The 25051-nt window shown below is 27.6% G+C and overlaps 1 protein-coding gene across 1 annotated transcript in view; it reads left to right on the top strand.

Annotated features, from left to right (window-relative positions):
- Positions 1-1075: 1075 nt before the first annotated feature.
- Positions 1076-25051, top strand: part of LOC107453546 (tropomyosin-1, isoforms 9A/A/B) — a 31215-nt gene continuing 7239 nt past the window's right edge. Inside the window, exons 1-10 of the mRNA XM_071184439.1 lie at positions 1076-1197; positions 1544-1602; positions 4018-4091; positions 4165-4248; positions 6665-6895; positions 7965-8027; positions 12056-12139; positions 15678-15914; positions 22444-22535; positions 24080-24149. Coding sequence (XP_071040540.1) covers positions 1575-1602; positions 4018-4091; positions 4165-4248; positions 6665-6895; positions 7965-8027; positions 12056-12139; positions 15678-15914; positions 22444-22535; positions 24080-24149 — 963 coding nt within the window. The 5' untranslated portion in view covers positions 1076-1197; positions 1544-1574. The remainder of the gene's footprint in view (positions 1198-1543; positions 1603-4017; positions 4092-4164; positions 4249-6664; positions 6896-7964; positions 8028-12055; positions 12140-15677; positions 15915-22443; positions 22536-24079; positions 24150-25051) is intronic.

Genomic DNA, 25051 nt, shown 5'->3' with positions numbered 1-25051 from the left:
GCTTTTGTCAGATATTTCCTCAGTGAAGAGGCGTGATAGTTTGAAAGATAAACTTCCAAGAAAATGACGATGTGTCTGTGGGAAAGGATTTCTAAGGGACTTCGAAAAGTCGTCAATTTCAACCATGTCTAATCGCATCTGGTCTCTAGTTTAACAACGCATGGGCAGTGCAGTGAAACTACAATTACATAAAATTTACAATATATATTTTACTATTTTTTGCTACTAATTCTTAAAAATAATTAAATAAAAAATCAACTACAAAAATTTTTATTAGGCACTTGTAAATGAATTTTTGACATTATTTAGAAAAAAATGTGACCAGACTATTTTCTGGACAAGACTCTAAATTTTTCCCAATGGGGGGGGGGCTGGCCATGCCTGACAAAGGTGCAATTGCCCCCTCCCTGACCCCCTACTGGCGCCGCCCTTGCCCAGACCGTCGCCAATAACCCATTGTGCAGCTCAAGTGCGACGTAAATTAACAACAAGAACAGCAATCCCGATAGTAAACAGAGCATCAAAAAAAGAAATAGTCACGTTATGCTGTGACGTCAAAGAGGAGCCCAAAACTTCCGGTAGGGTTTGTTTGTTTTTTTTTAGAATAAATGGTTATTACTTTCAATAATAACAAAGAATATAATTAATTAAAGGTAACAAAAATGTTTACAAATATATATATATTTAATTGTTGTTTTGTCTTTTTATTTATATGAATTAAAAAATATTTACTATCTTAAATTTGTATCACATTAAATCATTTGTACANTATATACATAGAATAACAATATATACAATTACATAGAATTCACAATATATATTTTACTATTTTTAGTTACTAATTCTTAAAAATAATTAAATAAAAAATCAACTACAAAAATTTTTATTAGGCATTTGTAAATGAATTTTTGACATTATTTAGAAAAAAATGTGACCAGACTATTTTCCGGACAAGACTCTAAATTTTTCCCAATGGGAGGGCTGGACATGCCTGACAGGGTTGCAATTGCCCCCCCCCCCGACCACCTTCTGGCGCCGCCCTTGCCGAGACCGTCGCCAATAACCCATTGTGCAGCTCAAGTGCGACGTACTTTAAAAAAAAAAAAATTAGCAACAGCAATCCCGATAGTAAACAGAGCATCAAAAAAGAAATAGTCATGTTATGCTGTGACGTCACGGAGGAGCCCAAGACTTCCGGTAGGATTTGTTTGTTTGTTTTTTAGAATAAATGGTTATTACTTTCAATAATAACAAAGAATATAATTAATATTAATATAATTAATTTCAGGTAACAAAAATGTTTACAAATATATATATATTTAATTGAATATGTAAAAAAATTTTAATTCCAATTTTATAAAATTGAATTAGCAGTGATTTATTTATTTTTTTTTTAAGCTGTTGAATATGGATCTAAATTTAAAATTCTGTAATCCGTGTTTTGTCTATTTATTTATATGAATTAAAAAATATTTACTATCTTAAATTTGTATCACATTAAATCATTTGTACAAACTTTTAAACTTTTTTTTCTTCTTTTCAGTACAAATCCTCTTCATTTGGCAGATGCTATAATGGAAGGAGACCAATCATCTCAGTCAAGTAAATATCTTTTATTTAATTTTACTCTTTTTAATTGGGTACAAACCTTTTGCCTTATTGTTTTATTATTCCACATGATATGGATCAATATTTGAATCATGTGATTTGGATCAATATTTGAATCAATTGATTTGGATCAATATTTAGATCAAGTGATTTAAATCATGTGGTTCGGATCATTGATGCTAAGAAAGTGATTTATATAAGACAAGGGATTTCAGATCAGTGATACAAATCATGCCATCATTGATTCTCGTGAAGAGATTCGGATCACTATTCGTATCAAGGGATCACTGATCTGAATCATGCAATTCAGATCAATGATTCAACTCAATTAATTCAGAGCAGTGATTCGAATCAAGTGATTAAGATCTGATATCCGCTCAAGTAATTTGAATCACTAATTCGAATAACATGACTTAACAACTTAATTGCGAATCATGTGATTCGAATCAAATACCTTAAATCACTATTCAGATGCACAAAAGATATGCTATTTCTTTTTCGTATTTTTCTTTAAGTTATGGAATTATTTGATTAGAAAATCTTAAGTCCTTAATAATGAATGAGTAAGAATCTCATAAGTTTTACAATAAACTTTTTACCATATGTGACATAGCATCACTTTAAAACAAAATTTGAAATAAAAAAAGTTATTACAGTTTAAATCTATTCCGATAAAATCATCTGATTTGATTAATCCTTACTCGAATTGCAATTTATTTGAATCACTTAATCAATTCAGTGATTCGAATCGAATCAGTACCCAACTCTAATGGGTACCATGCCTCCCTGAAATGCAATAAGGAAAAAGAAAAAAACATGTTAGTTAGCTCCCTTCTTACTAGAAAATTTACTGAAATAACAGGGGTACTAGGCAATGAAATTTCTTATTACTTTGTGTTGTCACACACATAAAAATGCCGGCAATATGAATATTTGATTAATGATAAAAAAATATTTAAATAAAATTTTGTAGCTATATTTTGTTCATTTCAGTAAAAATATTTATATTGTTATTGTATAAAAGTAAACAATTTTGTAAGCTCTTTTACATGTTTTTATTTCAGTATTTCTACTCTGCTCATTATTTTTATTGCATACATTGTGCATTTATTTGTATTTGTGCTCTCGCTTAAACTTTAAAATTGCCTGCAAATTTCCACTCATTTTTTTTGCGGGAGTAACCCTAATATACAATGTTCAAATAGAAACATATTTTTTTCTTTATGATCTCATCATAATACCATCTTAAAATTTACAAACAATTAAATAGTTTACAAACAATTAAATATAAAATATTGTTTTAGAAAAATTTTAATTTAATTTTTTTTATACATAATTTTTTATAACAGTTTAGCTATTTTATACATTTTATAACATGCAATTAAAAACTGAACATAATATTCAAAATTGAGTTTTCGCCGTTAATTATTCTCCAGTTAAAGTTTCAAATATTGAAAGAAATTTTAATTTTCAAAATTTCAAAAATGCATAATTCGTTAACAAATGGTTTAAAATATCTGAAACTTCTAAACTAAATACAAAAACCTGGCAGTTCAACCATCCTTTAATTTTGTGTTGAATTACCTATATTCTATTATCATAATTTTTATTTATTTTTTTTAATTTTTATTATTACTTAATTACTTCTATTTTTTTAAGTTCTGTTATTACATTTTGAGTTTTAGGTAAAAAAAATTAAATAACTCAATCGTTGACGATTAAACTTTATAAATTTGACTGAGTCCTGTGCAATAAGTTTTTATCATTTATAGTTATTTTCTACATAATATATTTATCAACACATGATTTTGTTTAAATTTATTTAATAAAAATTTTCTTTTTAATTGTTATATTTCACTAGTTTATTACAATACAATATACTTATCTATACATGATTTATACACATTTTTTTATTTAATTTTTTTTTTTTTTTTTTTTTTGTTTCGTTGAGTTTGTAACAACACATTTGCCTGCCTNTGAAATTTATTTTATTATGAACATTTATTATTAAAGGAGTTTTAACAAGATTTACAAAAAGAACAAGATTTATAAAACAAACAGGAACAAGATTTATAAAAGTTTGAATTTTTCAAATCTTAGAAAAATTTTGACGAAAAAAAACTTACCCTTGACTTAAATGAATGGGCTTGCTTTAGGGGATATGTAACATAAGATATTTTTTTTTTATCTTAAATAAATGTTACTTCAAAAATAAATGAAAACTAATCCTTATTAGGTAAATCTTATGAAATTTGTATAACCTTCATAAAATGAATATAAATTTTTATCCTTAATACTTATTATAATCACTTCCCTTTTAATGTATTTATCAAGACATTATATTTTTTTAAAGTTTATTTTATAAAAATCTGTTTTTGTGTCAACATATTAAAAATACATCATTTTCAGATTTCCAAAGAACAGAGTTTACAACATCACCAGTCAAAGAAACACAAGCTAAAGCTGTTAGAGAATATGAAGAAGTAAATACTTTTTTTCTTTTTCCTATTTTTGCTAAGGAAATTTCATTTTTAATTATTTTCATTTTTCTTTTAGACAATTAATCAATTAAGAAAGGAAAATAGTGATCTTAAAAAAAGATTATATTTGTGTGAAGAGAAATGCGATGATATTCAAATTGTAAGTTAATTTTATTATTCTTTTCTATTAGTGTAATTATCTTGATTTACTAAGAATATTAAATTTTTTTTTCATCCTATTATTTATATTTTGCTTTCAAACTTCATAATTATTTTTAGTAGCTCCCAACTTTTGTTTTCCTTAAGTGTTTTTTTTTCTTTTCTTTTCTTGTGGCTAACACAAGTCCTATTATCCTAAAATATCATCATTTTGTTTTAAAAATCCAGTAAAAGCAGGCAGTTCGAAAACATGCTCAATATCTGCTGCATGCGAATAGGCTGTCGCTGATGAATGCTTAGCAGATCTTATAGTTATATAAGTCGGTCCCGAGTATGTCACTGCACTTTTTGTTTGTATTTGATTATTTTCAATTTTGATAAGAGCGTACACGGAAGGAGTGATCTTGTGAGATGGAGCTACTACCCAGTCGTGGTCCGGTAATTTAACACGATATTCTACTTGCATTAGTAATGGTGATTGCTTGTTTGCAGCAGTTATCCCAATCGGCACTCGGGCTTTATCATCTTAGCTTATGAAAAAGACCTCATTTGGACCCAAAATTGATGCCAACAGTTCCAAATTTTGTATAGTTGCAGCTGCAAACTTGGAATTCATATAAGTTTTGTGAGTTTCATTTTATGCTTTCATCGGTTTCACTGGAACTGTTTGAATATGTCGCTTTCCTTCTCTTGAATTTTATTGTCGTGGTAATAAATGTAAATAAACGCCAGATCTACTTATATTATAACCATATTGAGCTTTCAAAATGGTGTGTATGCTTATAATGTACATACTTTGTATAATACCTCCCCCTTCCCCATCGTACAAAATAGCAAATCCCCTCCCCCCTTTGAGATGTACATACTTTTTGAACGGCCCCTAAGAACAATTTTGTTTGATTTTTTCTTATTAACTTTTCTTTTTATCAGCATTTTTTAATAAGCATTTCTAATGGACGCTATTCTTTTATGATAAGTTTCTTTTCGATAAATACGCCAATGTGAACAATTTAAATAGAGTTTTTTAATGTTTAAATTTTATGTATAAATGTTAAGAATGATTTTTGTTTTGGTTTCTATCTGGTTTTTTCTTTTTTAAAAAGATGTGTTTCTATTATGACGAGGCAATTAAGAGGGTTTCTATTATTTTACTTTTATCTTTCTTTCTTTTTTTTTTCTTTTTTTTTTTTGAAAATATAATAATTTGAAAACTGAGATGTTTAGCTTTAAAATTTTCTTTCAAAGATTAAAGTCAGTTTTTATTTTTTCCATTTTGGTTTTTTATATAATTTTTTTATAGGAGTTTTCATTATAGCACTTCATTTTTATAAGCGTTTCTGATTACCTTTTTTCTTTTTTTAAAACGATATTCTACTTGCATCAGTAATGGTGATTGCTTGTTTGCAGCAGTTATCCCAATCGGCACTTTGGCTTTATCATCTTAGCTTATGAAAAAATAGATAATTTATTTCTAGAAAAAATTATTTTTTGCATTAAAACTTTATTTTAAGAATTAATAGGATATTTTTTTCTATTTTCATTTTTTTCAACTTTACCATTTTAGTTTTTTTATCGCTGTTTCTCAGTTTTTTTTATTTATCTTATATTTCTAATCATGCCAATACCTAATTATCTTTATTGTCTGAAATATTTATATTGTAGTTTTTTTTATCTTATACCAATATCTATGTAAGTTTTGATTATTTTTTAATAATGACTCAATTTATATGTAAAGCTATTTAATATATATATATTACCNTATTGCTTCCAAAAATTTGGTAGTGTTATAACTTCATGAATCAAATATTTTTAATCTTGAAAATGTTTCTCTTTATATTTTTTGTGTGACTCCGGAATGAGCACGGATAATCCGCAAACCGTATAATCCGCGCACGGATAATCGAGAGTGTACTGTATATATATATATACATATATAAGTTCAAAATTAAGATAAAACAAAGAAAAACTATAGACATATGAAAAAAAGGGGGGAAATAATAAGTAAAAAAATAACAAACATTCCTGAATGTGAGGTTTAATAAGTCAATTATGTATTGTCTGGGCTCCCACTGGTGAGGGAGAATAGGGAAAACCTGGAATATTTAAATAATTTTATTTTAACTCCAAAAATCAGGAAAAAACTATTTTTTTTAAAAATTTAAACCTGAAAATTTCCTATGTAATACCTATAAAATGACCAGTCTTAAAGCTATCAGTAACCGTAATCAGTTATTGAGATTCGAGTAATTCTAACACCTATTACAATTATTTGTTATAAAAATACATTCTAACATCTATTAATTTTTTGTAAGTAAGATCGAAATTTTCTTATTTTGTGTAATTAAAAATTTTATTCTACTTCATATTTAGTTTTTTAATTGAATACTTCTTTTCTAATTATTTTACTTCATTTTCAGAAAGCAAACCAAGAGTCAAAGGAATTGCAGGAAAAAATCCTAGCTTTGAACAAGAAAATTAAGCACAGAGATGAAGCAATCAAAAGTTGTGCGCGAAAGTACCACGAAGAAACCGATTACATCCCAAAGCAAATGAGGCCAATTATTAAATCTACAATTCAAGCTGCTGTAGATAATAATGAAAAAGAACTCGTTTCATCTCTCGAAAAATTAAAAAGATCTCTTAGTGAGGTAATTATTTTTTAAATTCTGGTAATCAAACCATATGACTTAATCTTCTATCCTGTTATGAAGTAAATCAGAAGGTAACTGTCTTGAAATGTGATATTTTATAAAAATAATGAGCTAAATAAACTATGAAACAGTTTTTTTTTTTCATTTGGAATATATTTTAAAATCAAAATTTTGTTATTTATTTATTAATAAAAAGTTTTGCAATTTTGTTGTAGAAAAGGAATATTTCAAGTATATTTTGTAGTTTAATAATTCTATTTTTTTCCTTATTTTAAATAAATCTGTTAAAAGAATAAATAGAAATAAGAATGGTTATGAAAACTTTCTAATGTTTTGATAAGTGTATTATTATTATTATAGATGAATCTATTAAAGTGTACTTTGTAGTTTAAAAACATTTTTTATGTCCCATATGTTTTTATCAGAAAAAAAATAGAGAGGTATGTTGCTTCGATAGTAGATTTAATGTTATCCAGGGCTGATTGTGCTCCGGAAAAAATCCAGATTTCCGGAATTTTCGTTAACAGTGATCCGGAAGTTTCCGGAGGTCAAAGGTCCAGATGTTTCAAAAAATCATTGATCACAGAAGTTTCTGGAAATCAAATTTTCGAAGGTGGAACTTGAAAACCCAGTTTATTTTATTTGTTTGTAAGGGAGAGCCAGAGAGATACTTTATAAGCTTATATTCATGATTAATATTAATTTTTTATCAGTAAATAGTTGTTATAATCATAAACTCAGGAAAGAAAGACATATTTGTACATTTTAATTACTTCTCCAGGTCATCATAGTTATGTATTAATGATAAACTAAGAAATATTAATAAAAGGGAAGAAAAAAACTTGTTTAAATTTTTTTCAATTTAAACTTCTTTTCTTTTTCTTTTTTTTGAACTCAAGAAATTTTTCGGAATTTTGACTTGGGCTCACAATCACCTCTGGTTATCTAAAAATAACTTAAATGATCATATCTTTTTAAAATTGTGATATGTTAACATGTATATTGCAGCCAATATTCAAACAATGCAGCCAATATAATTCTAAACCATTTGTTACAAATATTGCAGATAATGGGTGTGCTTATACCATCAAATCTTCAAAGCACTTATGTCAGAGATTCCCCCGCACAGGTTAATATTTTTCTAACTTTTTTGTTGTTGTTTACTTTGCCATTTTTAATGATAATTAGTGCTTGTTTTTCTTTGATCCATATACCTATATTTGTATTTCTGATATAATGATTCGTATCTATATAATTATTTTGTCTCTGTATTTACTTTTGTTTTCTTTATGTGTCATTGTTCATTAAATTATGACACTTTTTTTTAAATAAAATCTTTATCTGTTTATCTTTTTTTTACTATAAGCTTCCTTAAAAAAATTCTTTCAAATCTTATTGTTTTTACTTATCTATCAAAAGCGATAACTTGAGTGTCATTTATTACATGATATTTTATATTAGTATTTTATTTTTCAGCAGAATAGTTTAAGATTATATTTTTTCAGCTAAAAACTTATTACAGAATGATCTTTTTTGAGTGTTTTATTCTTTGAAGGTAATTTGGAAAGTAATCTCAATTGCACTTTGAAATTAGTGTACATCAAGCTATACTAGAGAAAACTTATGTAACCATTTGTTTAGTTAATTGGATCCGTCAGTCCGTAATGTATGATAACATCAATCATGTTACATGTTTGATAAAATACTTGGAAGTGACTAATTGAGCTCTGGTTTGGTCACCTTCTTGCACTCTCATGTGCAACTTCTGCATTTTACAAGATATTCTCAATTTCAGGCATCATTTTCTACCCTCTGAAGTTGAACCCAAAAATCTATATATATTTTTATGGAAGCTAATATAATCAAGAAAGGTGTTCTTTGTCAGNAAGTAACAAAAAAAATATTATCCCGATGTTGTTTGTGCTGTTGTTGTTGTCGTGTCTATGTTAGTGCAAAGATTAGAGTCCTCCAAAAGTCTTGATAACAAGGTTTGCAAGTTCTGGAGCCCGATGGCCATGGAGAATTTCAATAGAAAGTGCTCCAAGTTGAAGGAGGGAGCCGATAATGGCCTGGCAGTCAAAAGCATGGTCTGGAGTTAGTTGCAAATGAGGACAGTACTTGCACATGGGATAGAATTTTATATGGGGGCATGAGATCTTCATGCCCTTGAAATGTCCAGTACGTAGCCTAGCTATTGTAGAGGAGAGGTTTCTTGGGCAGTTTAGATCGGGGATTGTTGCCTAGCTAAAATGCTGGTTGTATATCCTTCGTCTGGCGACAGCATTCGCATCTGCTCAGGTAACAGCTCGAGGTTGATCTTCGTCGCGTGCATCCTTTGCAAGGGCATCTGCGCATTTGTTTCCCTCGATTCCAACATGAGCCGGGATCCACTGGAGAGTGCAACGGATATTTAATAAATGAAGAAGGGTATTAATTTCATGCGTTATTGATGTATTACCATTATGTATTGCTTCGAGTGCTGATTTTGAGTCTGAGAAAATCACGATTTCTTTTATTGAGTCTTTTAGAGACTGGGAGTGACAATAGGCAAGAGCCTCTTTAATAGCGATTAATTCGCTGGTGAAGTTCAAAGCAATTTGGCCAGTGGATATTTTGCACAATTGTGCTTTTTTCACTTAATTAACTTATCATACATAATAATATTTTGATAAGTTAAGAATGATGGTCATAGAAATGTTGATTATTTTATAAAAAGAACATTAAAGAAAAATTATTACAATAATCTCCTTTGACCTTCAACTTCATAAATTTGTCCTGTTTTTATCAGAAAAAAATAGAGAGGTATGTTGCTTCGATAGTAGATTTAATGTTATCTAAAAATAACTTAAATGATCTTATTTTTTTAAAATTGTGATATGTTAACATGTATATTGCAGCCAATATTCAAACAATGCAGCCAATATAATTCTAAACCATTTGTTACAAATATTGCAGATAATGGGTGTGCTTATACCATCAAATCTTCAAAGCACTTATGTAGGAGATTCCCCCACACAGGTTAATATTTTTCTAACTTTTTTTTTTGTTGTTGTTTACTTTGCCATTTTTGATGATAATTAGTGCTTGTTTTTCTTTGATCATATACCTATATTTGTATTTCTGATGTAATGATTCGTATTTATATAATTATTTTGTCTCTGTATTTACTTTTGTTTTCTTTATGTGTTCATTAAATTATGACACTTTTTTTTAAATAAAATCTTTATCTGTTTATCTTCTTTTTACTATAAGCTTCCTTAAAAAATTCTTTCAAATCTTATTGTTTTTACTTATCTATCAAAAGAGATAACTTGAGTGTCATTTATTACATGATATTTTATATTAGTATTTTATTTTTCAGCAGAATAGTTAAAGATTATATTTTTTTCAGCTAAAAACTTATTACAGAATAATCTTTTTTGAGTGTTTTATTCTTTGAAGGTAATTTGGAATGTAATCTCAATTGCACTTTGAAATTAGTGTACATCAAGCTATACTAGAGAAAACTTATGTAACCATTTGTTTAGTTAATTGGATCCGTCAGTCCGTAATGTATGATAACATCAATCATGTTACATGTTTGATAAAATACTTGGAAGTGACTAATTGAGCTCTGGTTTGGTCACCTTCTTGCACTCTCATGTGCAACTTCTGCATTTTACAAGATATTCTCAATTTCAGGCATCATTTTCTACCCTCTGAAGTTGAACCCAAAAATCTATATATATTTTTATGGAAGCTAATATAATCAAGAAATGAGTTCTTTGTCAGAAAATAGTTATTTTAGCATGATCACATCTTTGAAAATTATTTTGCATTTTGATAATGTATATAGTGCTATAAATATTTTTTGAGTGCTTAAAAAGTACTTTAAAGATGCTTATTTTTTGTTGAGAGATTTGGCTACACACCCTGGATTTTGAATCTGAAAGACTTTCTATTAATTGTAGGAAGTATTTTAGGCTTTTTATTATATTCTTATTTTACTGGATTTATTACCGAAAATTTCAAAATTTTTGAGTTATTTCATTTAAAAAAAAATATTAGGCAAGTTTTTTTTTCTTTCTTCCAAGTATGAATTGCGAGCCATTCTCATGTTTAATATTTTGAAAAGGTTATAAGAAGTCTTGTGATTTAAATTTCTCATTAAAAAAAATTTCTTTATCTCTCTATTATTTGATTGAAAAATATTTGGAATTAACAAATACAATTCAATAATTTCAAATTATTAAATATGACATAGGGATTGCATATTATAATTTATTTTTTTGCAAAAAGCACCTATACTAACTATATTTTTATTTTAAAATTATCTAAATTATTTTTTAACCACTTGATTAGAAAAGTATTGATCATATATGGAGATTTTAAGAGTAATTTAAAAGGAAATCATTCATTAATTTATATTTGTTGTAAGAATTTATTTAGACTTTCTTTATTTACTTTGTTTGCACATCTTTATCACTTCAATGATGTTAATTTTATTGTTATTTTTGTACAGTATACATATCTAAATAATATTTATTTAAATTTAAAAAATACTCAGGACATTTTTTTATTAATTTAACATGTTCTTAAATTAGCATTATTTCTTTTTACTTGATTTACTGAAGTAATTTTTAAAAAGTAGAATGAATAACTGTATTAAATGTTTTTAAAATTTGAGTGAAATGTTTTTATTAAAAAATTTTTTGGCACTTTATTAATCTTATGTATATATGTTTTAAATAATAAGAAGAAAAAATTTAATTTGTGCATGATTTTTAGTGCCTTGAAATATTTTTGAGTGCTTAAAAAGTGGTTATTTTTCATTGAAAAATTTGTCTACATATCCTGTTTAAGAGTGTCAATTAGTATATTTTTCCTAATATTGTAAGAATAATTGCTACAAGAAATTTGCAAATATTTGTCTTTAGTGAAAATATCACGAAATAAGAAGGTCACAGCACAGGGTCGAAAAAAAAAGGTTTTTTTTTTTTTTTTAAGATGGCTGTTTCTTAAATAAAACTGAAATAATCCTAACACGTATGTATATATATTAAAAAATTATTTTTACCTAATCTTTTTGTAAAACTTTTAAAGATAGGATGGCATAATTTTAGTGATTTTTTGCATACGTATAGCACTGCCTTATGCTCAACAATTTCTACTTTGTAGGATGCTGGTGTCAACTCTGTGGTTCAATCTGGTGAATATTCTTTAATAGAAGGAGATTTAAGACATTCAGAAATGATTTCAAATGTAAGAAATGGTTATAGCAATGGATTAATCGCTGCTAATGAAAAGTATAATTGTAGAAGAAGATTAACTTATGCTAAATCTTAAGAGTTTATCTTTGAAATTGCTTTCCAGTCATTTTAGTTTTGAATTTGTACTTATAAAACTATGCCTTTAAATTAATATCTAAAAATGTTAATACTTTTTGACTATTTAAACTAAATTAATTGCAAAATTTTGGAATAGTTGTGGAAAAGGAATATGTTTTGAGACATTATTTCTTCATTTTATTCAGATGCTAATGACTTTTAATTTTATGATAGTGACTGCTTTGATTGATTGTGAAGGCTCTCTGAGGGAAAAGCAATCACTATTCATAGTGCTATAGTCAATCATCTTCATAGCTTTTGAAAATATTTAGCACTGATATAGACAAAGCAGCAACTGGGATCTATATTGAAATTAATTAATATATATCAATATTGAGCCTTGGTGGCTCAATGGATTGAGCCTTCCAATGAGGTGAACCAAGTTCAAATCCCAGCGGTAGCTGATCGATACAAATTCTGCACCCGGCTTGCACCAACCACAGTGCTGTCATAAAGTATCCTCAGTGGTAGACGGTTCATGGGTTAGAGTCCCCTTACCGTCAGGCTAACCTTGGGAGGTTTTCGTGGTTTTCCTTTCCTTCTAACGCAAATGCAGTTCTAAGGCAAATTTCTCCCATTACTTGATCCAGGAGTTCCTTTGTCTTCTAGATTGGTTTCAAAATTAAACGTCTACAGAGTTGAACATTAGTGGTCTTAAGCCCTGAATTGGATTGGCTGTTCCACGACGGTTATAAAATAAAATAAAAATGTATCAATACTGTCTAAAACGAATAAAAAGTTTGAGTGTGCATAAAAACTCAACTTATTGTTCCATTTTATTAAAAAAGAAAAGGGTTAAGTAGAAGAGAATCTATAAATCGAAACTGAGTGAATGATAATGGTAATTGTCTTTATTCTCAATAAAATGTTCTCTTTTAAAATGTCAATTTTTTACTGATTAAAGCTTTATAAATCAAGGCTGTAATAATAATTTTCTTCTACACTGGTATTTTTGGAAGTTTGAAACTAAATTATAGCTCCTGCTATTCTAATTTTCTTTTTAAGGATAGGTTTAATTTATTTACAGGAATTCTAATATAAATAATTTAAAGCTGAGCAAGAAAAAAAAGTTTTTAGAAATATTCTGCTACTCATTTTCAGTGTCAATATATTGAAATGAAACTTTTCATACATAATCTTTTCATTCATTTCTTCTGAAATACTCTTGAGATTTAAGCTTTTTTTTATTTTATGAAAATTATTAAGACAACTATTTTATATGATATTGTATTTTTAAAATATTTTTTAAGCAAATGATTGTATATGTGTGACATTGTGTCACTTAATTTGATTGTTTCTAACAAAATTGTGACCTAAAAATTAGGCCAACCCCTGAGCCCTCTCCTCTGACGCCTTTCTGTCTGTCGTCCTTCACGGTTTTGACCTTCGGCAGCCTTTGATGTAGGCACATGGGAGATGGTCCGATATGGTCGCAGTTAGTTCATAATTGTGATTTTATTTAAGCTGTTCATCAGTTCACTTTGGTTCTCTCTTAGCCACGACTCTGCTGCGTTTTAGGAAGTTTAACTTCAATTTTCAACCTAATGATATAAATGCCGCCCATTTTTTTTGGAACCGGGCATTCGAAAAGATATTGTCCAGACGCACTATGATCCTTTAACAGGGATTTTTCTTTTTTCTACCCCCAGTGGGTGCTTTTGCTGTGATGGCGTTTTCCTTCGCCATGGTTTTGTTTGGTGGAGTTTCTTCCTTTGGTTTTTGAGAGGGGAACTTTCATGTTTTCAAAAAGATGAATAAGATTTGTGGATCCCGTGTGGCCTTATGTTTTTGCTTTTCCTTTCACTGATAAGATGTCCACCAGTTCAGCCTAGCCTTATGTCGTAATTGTGATCTCTCTGTGTCCCTGCTTCCCATAGATGTTGTGATTCCCCTGTTGTGTGTTTTTAGAACATTCATCAGCTAAAAAAAATAAAAGGATATGTTTATTTCGTAACGACAAGAACTCATTTCTTCTGACTCAAAAATTGGTCATTTTAAATATTTTTTCAGCTTGAAGTAAATCTCCGCTTGATTCAGCAACAGGTATGTTGGACTTAATCACCATGATGCATTGATTTATTTGTTGTTTTTTTAAATGTTTTATTTTTAAGGGTTATTGTAGCAAACTTTTTAAGTACTTTTCCACTATAGTAATAGTCACGCGCCATGATTAATTGGTTACCTTTATCTTTGTTTTCTTGTTTTGCACAACCTCTTAACGATAATATTAATTAATTAAATCTAAATTTTTCCCAACCTTAATTGGTACACTTGGTGCCGTTAATACTAATTATTAATTGGGTTGGTGTATTTTAATGTTTTTAATTATATTATGGTTGACCAGAGAATCTTAATTTTTGCTCTTTAAAGTGTGTTATATGATTTAAATAATGTACTTAGGTAATTTAAAGTACAAATAAATTTTAATAATTTTTTTTAATTTTGGATTCAGCAAGTAACAATTTATTTCAATAGTTTTCAATTGAATAATCAAGTAAACAATAATGAAGTAACGCACAAAAAGTTTAATTTTAGAAATTAATTCTATATATAAATATAATTAGTATTAATATTCTTGTGTAAAATTACTAAATTGCTTGCAAAACATACGAAGTATATAGTCAGTATAGAAGTCAGCTATATTTTGCTTTGTGCTTATATCTGTGGGGATGGAGGTCATTTTCCTGGCGATTTCTATTTTAGTTGTGTTTATCATCAATATCGAAAAAGCAAAAAAGAAATTGCATAGCATTTTATGGGGAAAACTACTGAAATACCTAGACCGATCGACAGGTGCCATGGTGCCTGCAGGCCTAGGGTTGGGGACCCATGCTATAAGTTATTCATTTAAAATTTATATAATGAGAAATTATTGAATAGTAGGTTTAAATTAAAATGTAAATTTTCTGAACTATAATAAAAACAAATAAATCTAGTTTTTTCTATTGAAACAGTAGAATGATTTTTTATTCAAAATATAGTTGAGAATATGTAGATATTTTCCTAACATATTTGAAAAATCCTCTATTTCTCTCAATATCTTTTTCATATTTTGCACTAATATTTCCTGTAGGTTTCTTAAGTAAAATAATATAAATGTTGTAAAAAATATAAGTTAAATGTTTCAAATTGTAACAGCGTTTACAGGTATGATATGTTCACTTCAATTTATAATAGAAATTTTTTTGCTTTACTAGGATTTGCTCAAAAAGAGGAAGAAAAATAAACCTTTTACATTATTTTTTTGTAGAGAAAAAAGAACATTTAAGAACTTCATTATTAAGGAGTTTTTTTTTTTTAAGTAAAGCTAAATATAGACAGTAAGCTTTTATGAAAACTTAAACGGAATTTGAAAACGGTTCTAATTAATTAATATTTTTTTCTTTTATTGACAAGATCATTTTCTTTTACAGGAATCAATTAGTCTTTCTCAAAAAACTCTTCAATGTGAATCTGGTTGGCTATCCTGTTCTGACTTATCTAATACTGCATTAAAGACTGAAAATGATAGTTTGAGGCATAAAATAGAAAGTCTTGGGACAGCCTTATCAGATGTAAAAGCTCGAGAGGAACTATTCAATGAGCGATTGGAGGAAAATTGTCTAAAAATAAGAACCTTAGAAGAAGCACTTGAAAAGAAACAAAATTTAGTAAGNGCACCATTTATTTTTTCAAGATAAATTTATAGTTGGTAGACATAGGTAATAATACACACTACATATAATGCACAAAAAATGTAATTTTAAAAATTAATTTAATATATGAATATAATTAGTATTAATATTCTTGTGTAAAATAAATGATTACTAAATTGCTTGCAAAACATACAAAGTATATAGTCAGTATAGAAGTCAGCTATATAGTATAGAAGTCAGGTATATTTTGCTTTGTGCTTATATCTGTGTGGATGGAGGTCGTTTTCCTGCCGATTTCTATTTTAGTTGTGTTTATCATCAATAAAGAAAAAGCAAAAAAGAAATTGCATAGCATTTTATGGGAAAACTACTGAAATACCTAGACTGATCGACAGGTGCCATGGTGCCCGCAGGCCTAGGGTTGGGATCCCCTGCTATAAGTTATTCATTTAAAATTTATATAATGAGAAAGTATTGAATAGTTGGTTCAAATTGAAATGTAAATTTTCTGAGCTATAATAAAGACAAATAAATCTAGTTTTTTCTATTGAAACAGTTGAACGATTTTTAATTCGAAATATAGTTGAGAATATGTAGGTATTTTCCTAACATATTTGAAAAGTCCTCTATTTCTCTCAATATCTTTTTTGTATTTTACACTAATATTTCCTGTAGGTTTTTTAAGTAAAATAATATATATAAAGGTTGTAAAAAATATAAGTTAAATGTTGCAAATTGTAACAGCGTTTACAGGTATGGTATGTTCACTCCAATTTATAATAGAAATTTTTTTGCTTTACTAGGATTTGCTCAAAAAAAAGAAGAAAAATAAACCTTTTACATTATTTTTTTGTAGAGAAAAAAGAACATTTAAGAACTTCATTATTAAAGAGTTTTTTTTTTTTTTTTAAGTGAAGCTAAATATAGACAGTAAGCTTTTATGAAAACTTAAACAGAATTTGAAAACGGTTCTAATTAATTGATATTTTTTTCTTCTATTGACAAGATCATTTTCTTTTACAGGATTCAATTAGTCTTTCTCAAAAAACCATTCAATATGAATCTGGTTGGTTTAGACCAGATTCATGTTCAAACATATCTAGTATAAGTGATTCAAATGTCGAGACCGTCACTGGAGTAAACACTGAAAATAATAGTTTGAGGCATAAGATAGAAAACCTTGGGACCGCTTTATCAGAGATAAAAATACAAGATCGAGAATTCAATGACAGAATCGAGGAAAATTGTCTAAAAATAAAACGCTTGGAAGAAGCGCTTGAAATGAAACAAAATTTAGTAAGTATTTATTAATCTGATTTTTCTAAAAAATATTATTTTGATTTGCACAGTATTTGAAAATTTTATAAAGAGATAGAAAATGTTTATTAAAATTATATTATAAAAATTATATAGGTTAAATGGTTATGAAATTTAAAAAACAATTATTATTGAATTTAATAAATTGATGTAAATTATAATATGCCCTGCCTAAAAAATTTCTTTAGTTCTAACTGTAGGCAAATAAGCAAAAACATACAGCTTTTCATAAAAAATATCTTGATTTATAGTCTTAAGTATGTAATCATAATAGTAGAAAGTTTTAAGAAGTTAATGATAGTTACTTCTAGACACATTTATTTTATGTTAGGAAAATTAGTAGATTTTTTTCCTTACATACTTAATTCTAAACAAAAAGAGAGAAAAAATATCCATAGTAGAGAGTTTCTTCAAAATTTTTCACTACTTTAAAAAAAAAAATTTTAATTTTATAATTTTTAAACATATTTTTCAGAAAAATTTAATTTTGCATTTTAGTGTGATTAAGTATACTTCCTTTATACCCTTTATACTGTGTTCCATGCCTTTGATCCCATTTGACTTGAACTTTAACTTGGTTGAGGCTGGATGGACACAGCAGTTTTTAGAAGTCGGGTAAATTTTTGTGCCACGTTCGAATGTTAGACATTTTAGGTGACCAGTTGAGAATCTGGCCAAGGTAGTCTGGAAGCTTTGATCGCAATTGATTCCCAGAAGGGTGCCAGGAGATGTTGCAGTGCGTAGGTGGAGTTGGGCAGATTGATTTTTGTCTATATTTTTAATTGGAGTAAAGTTAGAGAGTGATGACTGCCCTCTTTGGCCAATCTATCTGCTATCTCGTTGCCTCCAATATTAGCATGTGATGGAATGGGTGACAAAGTAAGCGTCTGCCATTCCTAAGTTTAGAATAGTGAGAGTGCACAGTTATTTCAGTTTTGCTTTGGTGGGGAAAGTAATAAAAAGAGTGTTTGTTAAGAATTGGAACAAGTGAAAATCATCACTGTATGTTTGCTATCACAGCATGTCCCTGACTAGTGTGCAAGAAAGGCAAAAGAGATAGTGTGGGAAGACTCAAAGCAATGCCTATGGGAGGGGACAAGTTCATCAAACCATTATGCCTGATGTAATTGCCTGGATTGATAGTTTGATCTGGGAAAATCCAAAGATAATCTTGTTCTGGTCCATATTGTCCATGGCTCTTAGCAAAGATCGTTTCCATTTTTTATCACCTGCTTTAATAAAGTGAATGTCGGATTAATTCCTGCAATATATTGTAAAGTTGGGTGAGGTTGTGGATCCTTTTGTTGTAGAACCTACAAGACCGAAATAAATAGTCTTATCCTGGTAGTGTAAATATATAATTATGCTTTTAGTAATAACCTTTGTATATAACAAATGCCATGATCACTTTGTAGTAGGTGTCAAGTTTTCATTTGACCACCCTTCATATATTTCTCTTAAATTAACAATTCATTTATAACAATTCACAATTGAAATTAACAATTCATGTATATATTATGCTTAAAAAAAATATACTTAACCTGCTGTTAAAATTTCTTATTAACTTTTGATCATAATTTTGAAGCACGTTGGAATTATTTATCAAATTGGAAATATTCAATATTTTAATTTCAAAGTCTATATTTGTTATTTATATAATTATGGGTTATATAAATGGGTTATATATAATTATTAAATAATTATGGGTTATATGTTATATAATTATGGGTTCTAAACACAGGACTTCCAAACTTCTGGTTTCTTTTTTCGCTAAAAGCAGGTTCCTTTTTAAAATAATATATATGTCTATTTTAAAGATAAAGATATCTAAAAACATAGAATGGAAATATTTTATCATTAGGGAAAAATGTGATTAGTAATTAATTAATTATTTACCCTCCAAGCATTGAGCGGCTGGACATGGAAAAATCTCTGCTTTGTACTACTCTTTCAATTTAATAACAATGAGAGAACCCGTTTTTGATGTAGGAAAGCTTGTGGCTAAAAGTTCAAAAAAGCCAGACTATCGTTAAGATGGTAGATAATTCCACGGAAAATTAAAAACTATTTTCTCTCATGTATTCAACTGGAAATTTTTTCCATTTACTCTTGAAATTAATCCAGAATAATCTTTTTTTAAGTTTTGCCTATATAAATATGAGGGTACGTACAGACTCCTTATACTCCTTGGAAATAAAAAAGTCTCCATTTTTTAATTTAGGTAATATTTTAAGCCCAAGATTTCACAATAGCAAAATTATTTTTGAGTATATGGGGGGAAAATATATAGAAATTTACCAGTCATAAATAATTTTTATTTGTAGTGACAATTTTTGAAAATATTTTCCTACTTTACCATATTTTTGTATTGATTTTTTAATATAATTTTTATTTTTTACAAATTATGTCTAAATTTTTACAAAATAGGTACCTCTCAAAAAAACTTAGACAGACCATTGAAGTTTCATGCAGCATTCACTCAGTTTTTCTTAAAAAATTTCACAAAATGTTGGGTAATATTTGAGGATTACTTTATAAGAAAAGAATATCATTTTTAATTTTAAGCCTCTTAATTGGAATAATAAAAGTTGCATCTCAGTAATAGTCTGATATAAAATTAAGAAAAGATTATAAATATCACAAATAAATACCTTAAAAAATAATGAATAAATTTGTAATTAATGGGAATATCTTTTGTTAATTTAATTCTGATGATAGGTGTCAGGAAAATGGTATAAGAATAAGACACCAGAATCATCAGAATTATTTCAGTTTGGCTCTAGTAGTAGAATAATTTATTTAAATGATATTATTAACTTTGTTGTGAATCAAAACACTTCTAAGAGATATCTATATATTTAGTAATTAAGGAACCATAACATGCGGTTTTTTGGCCAACAGGATTGTGCTAACAACATTGAAAAATTGTTTTGGGCGATTTTATTTATATATTACATTGAGAAGCAAAACATTTTTGTGGTTAATTGCACCTATAAATTTCCAAAATACAAGACATTTTGGTTCAAAAATTAAAAATTTTCTTAAGTATACTTGCTAATTTTATACTATAAAATTATTTCATGCAATAAATTTAAATGGTATTAAACTGAGTTTAATGAAATTTTTTTAAAAGAAAGTGAAATAATTTATGGTTTATTGAAATTAATACTTAATTTAACATGACACATAAATTTCATCGTTAACTGAAATCTCATATAAAATTCTAATTCAACTTTTTAGCATTAATTCTTTTAATGTACCCAAAATACGAATTCACATACATATCAATACTTTTAATATACTAATATTTAGCAAGATCGGCCCACAACTGAATATTTTAATGCATTTCAAGCAATAAAATGTAAAAACTTGTTTAATTAATAAGCATCACTGTCCCTCCTCCAAAAAAAAAAATTTATAATTTCCTTCTTATCACATTTTTTATAATCAGAAAAAAAAATCTAATACTTAATGTTCAGTTTCAAGGTAATCATAAAGATTTTTATACTGATTAGTTTAATAGATATCATTAAAATATATAAGAGCAGTTTTTCATGTTATAATAATGTATATTAATAATGTCTATAATAATAGTGTCTATAATAATGTATAAACTTGTAAATTATATCCTAGAAATGGCTTAAGAAAATTCAATAACTTTTTCAATTTACATAAATAATTTTATTTCATAAAAACTTATGACTTTTCATAAATTTAGTTACTTGATTTAATCATAATAAATCACTGCAATCTGCCAAGATATTTTATAAATGCAAAATTAATATCATAGCCAGGGATCTGTTTAGAAGAAATTTGGGTTCGATAACGGACCCTTCAGAAAATATCTTTTCATAAAAACGGACCCTTCACAAAATATTTTAACTTAAAAACGGACCCTTCACAAAATGATTTTTCTTTTAATCGGACCCTTCACAAATTTGTTTATCTTCATTATTATTTTATTAATCGAATAAACCCTTTCCAGGGCAGAAAACAAGAAAGATGGATGTAAACAAATTAAGTTTTGTCGTCGGCAGACGATTCTTCCATTATTCGTCCGAAATTAATATTCTGCGTTCAGCAGTATAGGCTAAATAATACCAAATATTTGTATGTTGCATCTCTAATTTAGAAGCAGCAATTGTTGTTTATTTTTTAAAATTTAATTTTTTTTATTATAATTTTACAGTGTTGAGCATAATCTTGTTTGTCTTTACAATTTAAAAACTCCTTGAAAATGTTTTTTTTATGCAATAACGGACTTTTCTTGGACTTTTTTTATGCAATAACGGACTTTTTTCACAATTTCACGAAAAACAGACCTTTTACAAAATGTCTGGACAGACCCCTGATAGCAAAAGCTAAGCACTAGTAACAAAATTGTGATTAATGAAATTATAATATTTAAAATCTCATATAAATTTAAAAATTTTGCCAGCCGCAGTTCCCAATGTGCAGTTCACTTTTCTATCCTAATTAAAAGCACATTAATATGGTCTCATGTATTTGTCTAATGTATTTCAATTAATATATCCAAGTTAAATTATCTTTTTGGAAGTTATTGTTTAAATGACAATAATTTTAAATTGTTTTGCTTTTAAAGTAAAGTCAAACACAGTAACCTCTGCCTTGAAAAAAAGTGAGTTTTTTTGGATGGGTATACCCAGAAAATCCTGGGCAGGTTCTTTTCTGAGCTAGGCCCACTTTTGCTTACCTTGATTTGAAGCTAACGAAACAATGTGCTAAGTTAGAGTGCAATTGTTTTACACAATTAATATATTATACAAAATCAGCCGTAACCCTATATTTTTATTTTGTTACAGTAATTATGGATTTTTTTTTCCTTATATAGAAATTGTAAGCAATTAAGAGAAAAGCAAAAAGTAATTTAAATATTATAGTTTTTTCAAACAGTTCAAGTTTTATTACTTATTAATTCATAAATCTGTGGGCTTTAAGACAACATAAATTAAACTTTAAAAGAAAAGAAAAGTAAAAATAATTTTGTAAATGGAAATATTCAGAAGTGCTTTTCTGTAATTGAAAAAAAAGAAGGTAAAAAGCTACTAGTTCAAGAAAAGAAAATAAGGAAATTAAAGATAATAAAAATTGGATAATTTTGATTTTACAATTGTTGATGAAAAATTTTTTGTGATAATTTTTACTACTCCCCCTTTGTAACATTTCTATATTAGATGCAACTTTGCGCTAAATGTGTTTATTGTAGGATCTTGCAAGTGATCCTGATGACAAGGATGATTTTATGACTGCAGAAGATCAAGAGCTTATTAGAATTGCTGCTGATAACAAAAGAAATACGTGAGTATATTTGTATCCAAAAGCAAATTCATCTTCTTATTAAAATTACAGTTAAAATTTTAGTAGGTTTATTAAATCTCCTAAAGCCACTCAATCGCTTTCCAAAACCTCTAGTTAGGGAAAGCAGAAAAAATTGTACATTTAAAAAAAAAACACTCCTTTCAAATTAAATATAGCATATCCTTACCCTATTAACTATATGACTAAAATATTGCCAAGCATTGCAGTTGAAAAAATAAGTCTTTTTAATATTCCATTCTTAGCGAAACTGCATGGAATATTTTAAAAATGAAAGAAAAGTTTTTTTTTTTGGAAGTCAATAATAAAAAAAGTAACAGTAACTTTATCTCTAAAAGCCCATTATCAACTTTCAAAAATGTTCACCTATAAGTATTCTAAATTTTTGTTTAATTAACATTTAGTAGCGTTATCTTTCACATCTACAATAGCTTTTAAAAGTCTGTAAATAAATGTAGCTTTTTTTCTGCACGAAAGCTCATTTTTAAACCTTATTGTTTTTAGTTAGTTTTTTGTTTTAATGTTATGCTATCATACTGTACTCAAATATGCTTTATTGGGTTTAAGTATGGCACTTGAGGTAATGTGCTAAAAGCTTGTGGTCAATTATGTAGACATCAGGTGCGAATGATGAGAGACGTTTGCTTATGACAGTAGTTTTGTATTAAAACAAAGTTGTTTCCAATACCCAAAGTTTAGGCTGATAGTTGTATCTTTAAATAAACAGGTTGATTCATTATGCCATGAGTAAGTTTTACTTATCATGATATGCAACAACCCCAGGCCAGAATTTTTTAGGGCTTTCTGCGACAAAACTCTCCAGCACTAATATCTTTCCTCAAGATACTTTTAATAATAACAAACATCTATGTTACTCATTTAAAATAACAAAAGCGCTGTGTTTACGAAAGATATATATATATATATATAATTGTTTTTAATTGAACATGTAATAATTTTTATTCTAAATTTATGGGTGATATTCTCGCATTTTGTTGGGGGGGGGGACGCACAAATTATTTCCTTTTTCGCATTTGTAAATAATTATCACAATAAAAAAAATAATCGAAAATTATGAATTCTGTAGTAGTAATTACTGAAAAAAAAGATAGACAATGAAATGTCGTAAATCAGACTCCTCAAACGCGTGTTTCGTTTCGAGACTAGGTTGTTGTAATAAATAATATCGTACAAAAAATATCAGGTTTAAAAACTAAGAAGAAATCAATCAATCTGCCGAAAATTTTATCGAATTATTGGCTTAAAAAGTAAATACTCAAATGCACGATTCGAATTTTCCATATTGTTTTAAATATATTGAGATATTTAAAAACCACTAAAAAACAATATCAATAAATGCCCAAAATACAATCTGAACATTACATTGATTTACGATACTATTGGAGTAAATTGTATGACTGGATGCATAACAATAATCTGCTTTTAATACTTTTTAGACCATCGTTATCTTATTTTAAATTTATCTTATCTTATTATTTATCTTATCATCGTTATCTTATTTGTAGTGGCTGCAGCTCAAGTGGACACCACGACTGCGTCAGGGATGCCGACACTTTGGGAAAATGGCTTCCACCTGTGGGTAACATTTTTCTTCTTTTTTTTTCTCTCTGCTTTAAAAACCCATCTCTTTATGAATTTTTAATAAAATGACTTTATCTCAGTTCAAACAAAATCATCTTTATTAACATGTTTTTTTTTATATATCCAGCGGTCTGTCCAGACATTTCGTGAAAGATCCTGTTTTTGTAAAATTGAGAAAAAAAAAACTATTCATAATTTGTGAATATAAAAAGAGCTTTTAATGTGCTACGCATTAAGTGAACTTAAACAATCTTTAAATTTATAATATTTTATTTAAAAAATTGCCAGAAATTAATTTTTTTTTACATAACATTCTATTAATTAATTTTTATAAATAGATCAATTATTTATTTGCAAGAAGAAAAAAAATTATGATTTAATATTAGAATACTACATTTGGAATTTAAACAGGGTTCATACAGAGATCAGAAGAAGAAATCCAAGGAGTCCAAAATTTAACAACTTTGCGCAAAAGATAACCAGACAGATTTTTTTTTTTAAATCAAAAAGCAGTTACTACTAGAATTTATACTTGGCATATGTTTCATTTGTAAATATTTTTTCTGGGAGAATAATAAATGTGATTAGTGATAGAAGTAAACTTATACATAATTGCTCATTTAAATTATGCTACATATAATTTATTTAGAATTTCGTGTTTTTGAAATATAAATGGTTTAAATTTATGAAGACATTAATTTTTTTGAAATGCGTCATGAATGATTTTACTCAAAAAATGTTCAGGATATTTGAGTTGGGCACGCAATCACCCCTGCTCACCCAACTGATTCAAAATTACTGTTTCACTAAGAGAAAGCCTGAATGAAATATGTTACTTATTTGGGGATTTGATGCTTCATAATTTTAACATTTTTTCAGGGTGCATAGTGTTTTTA

This window comes from Parasteatoda tepidariorum, chromosome 8 (assembly GCF_043381705.1).
Source record: "Parasteatoda tepidariorum isolate YZ-2023 chromosome 8, CAS_Ptep_4.0, whole genome shotgun sequence".
NCBI lineage: Eukaryota > Metazoa > Arthropoda > Arachnida > Araneae > Theridiidae > Parasteatoda > Parasteatoda tepidariorum.
This window is presented reverse-complemented; position numbering and strand designations above follow the sequence as displayed.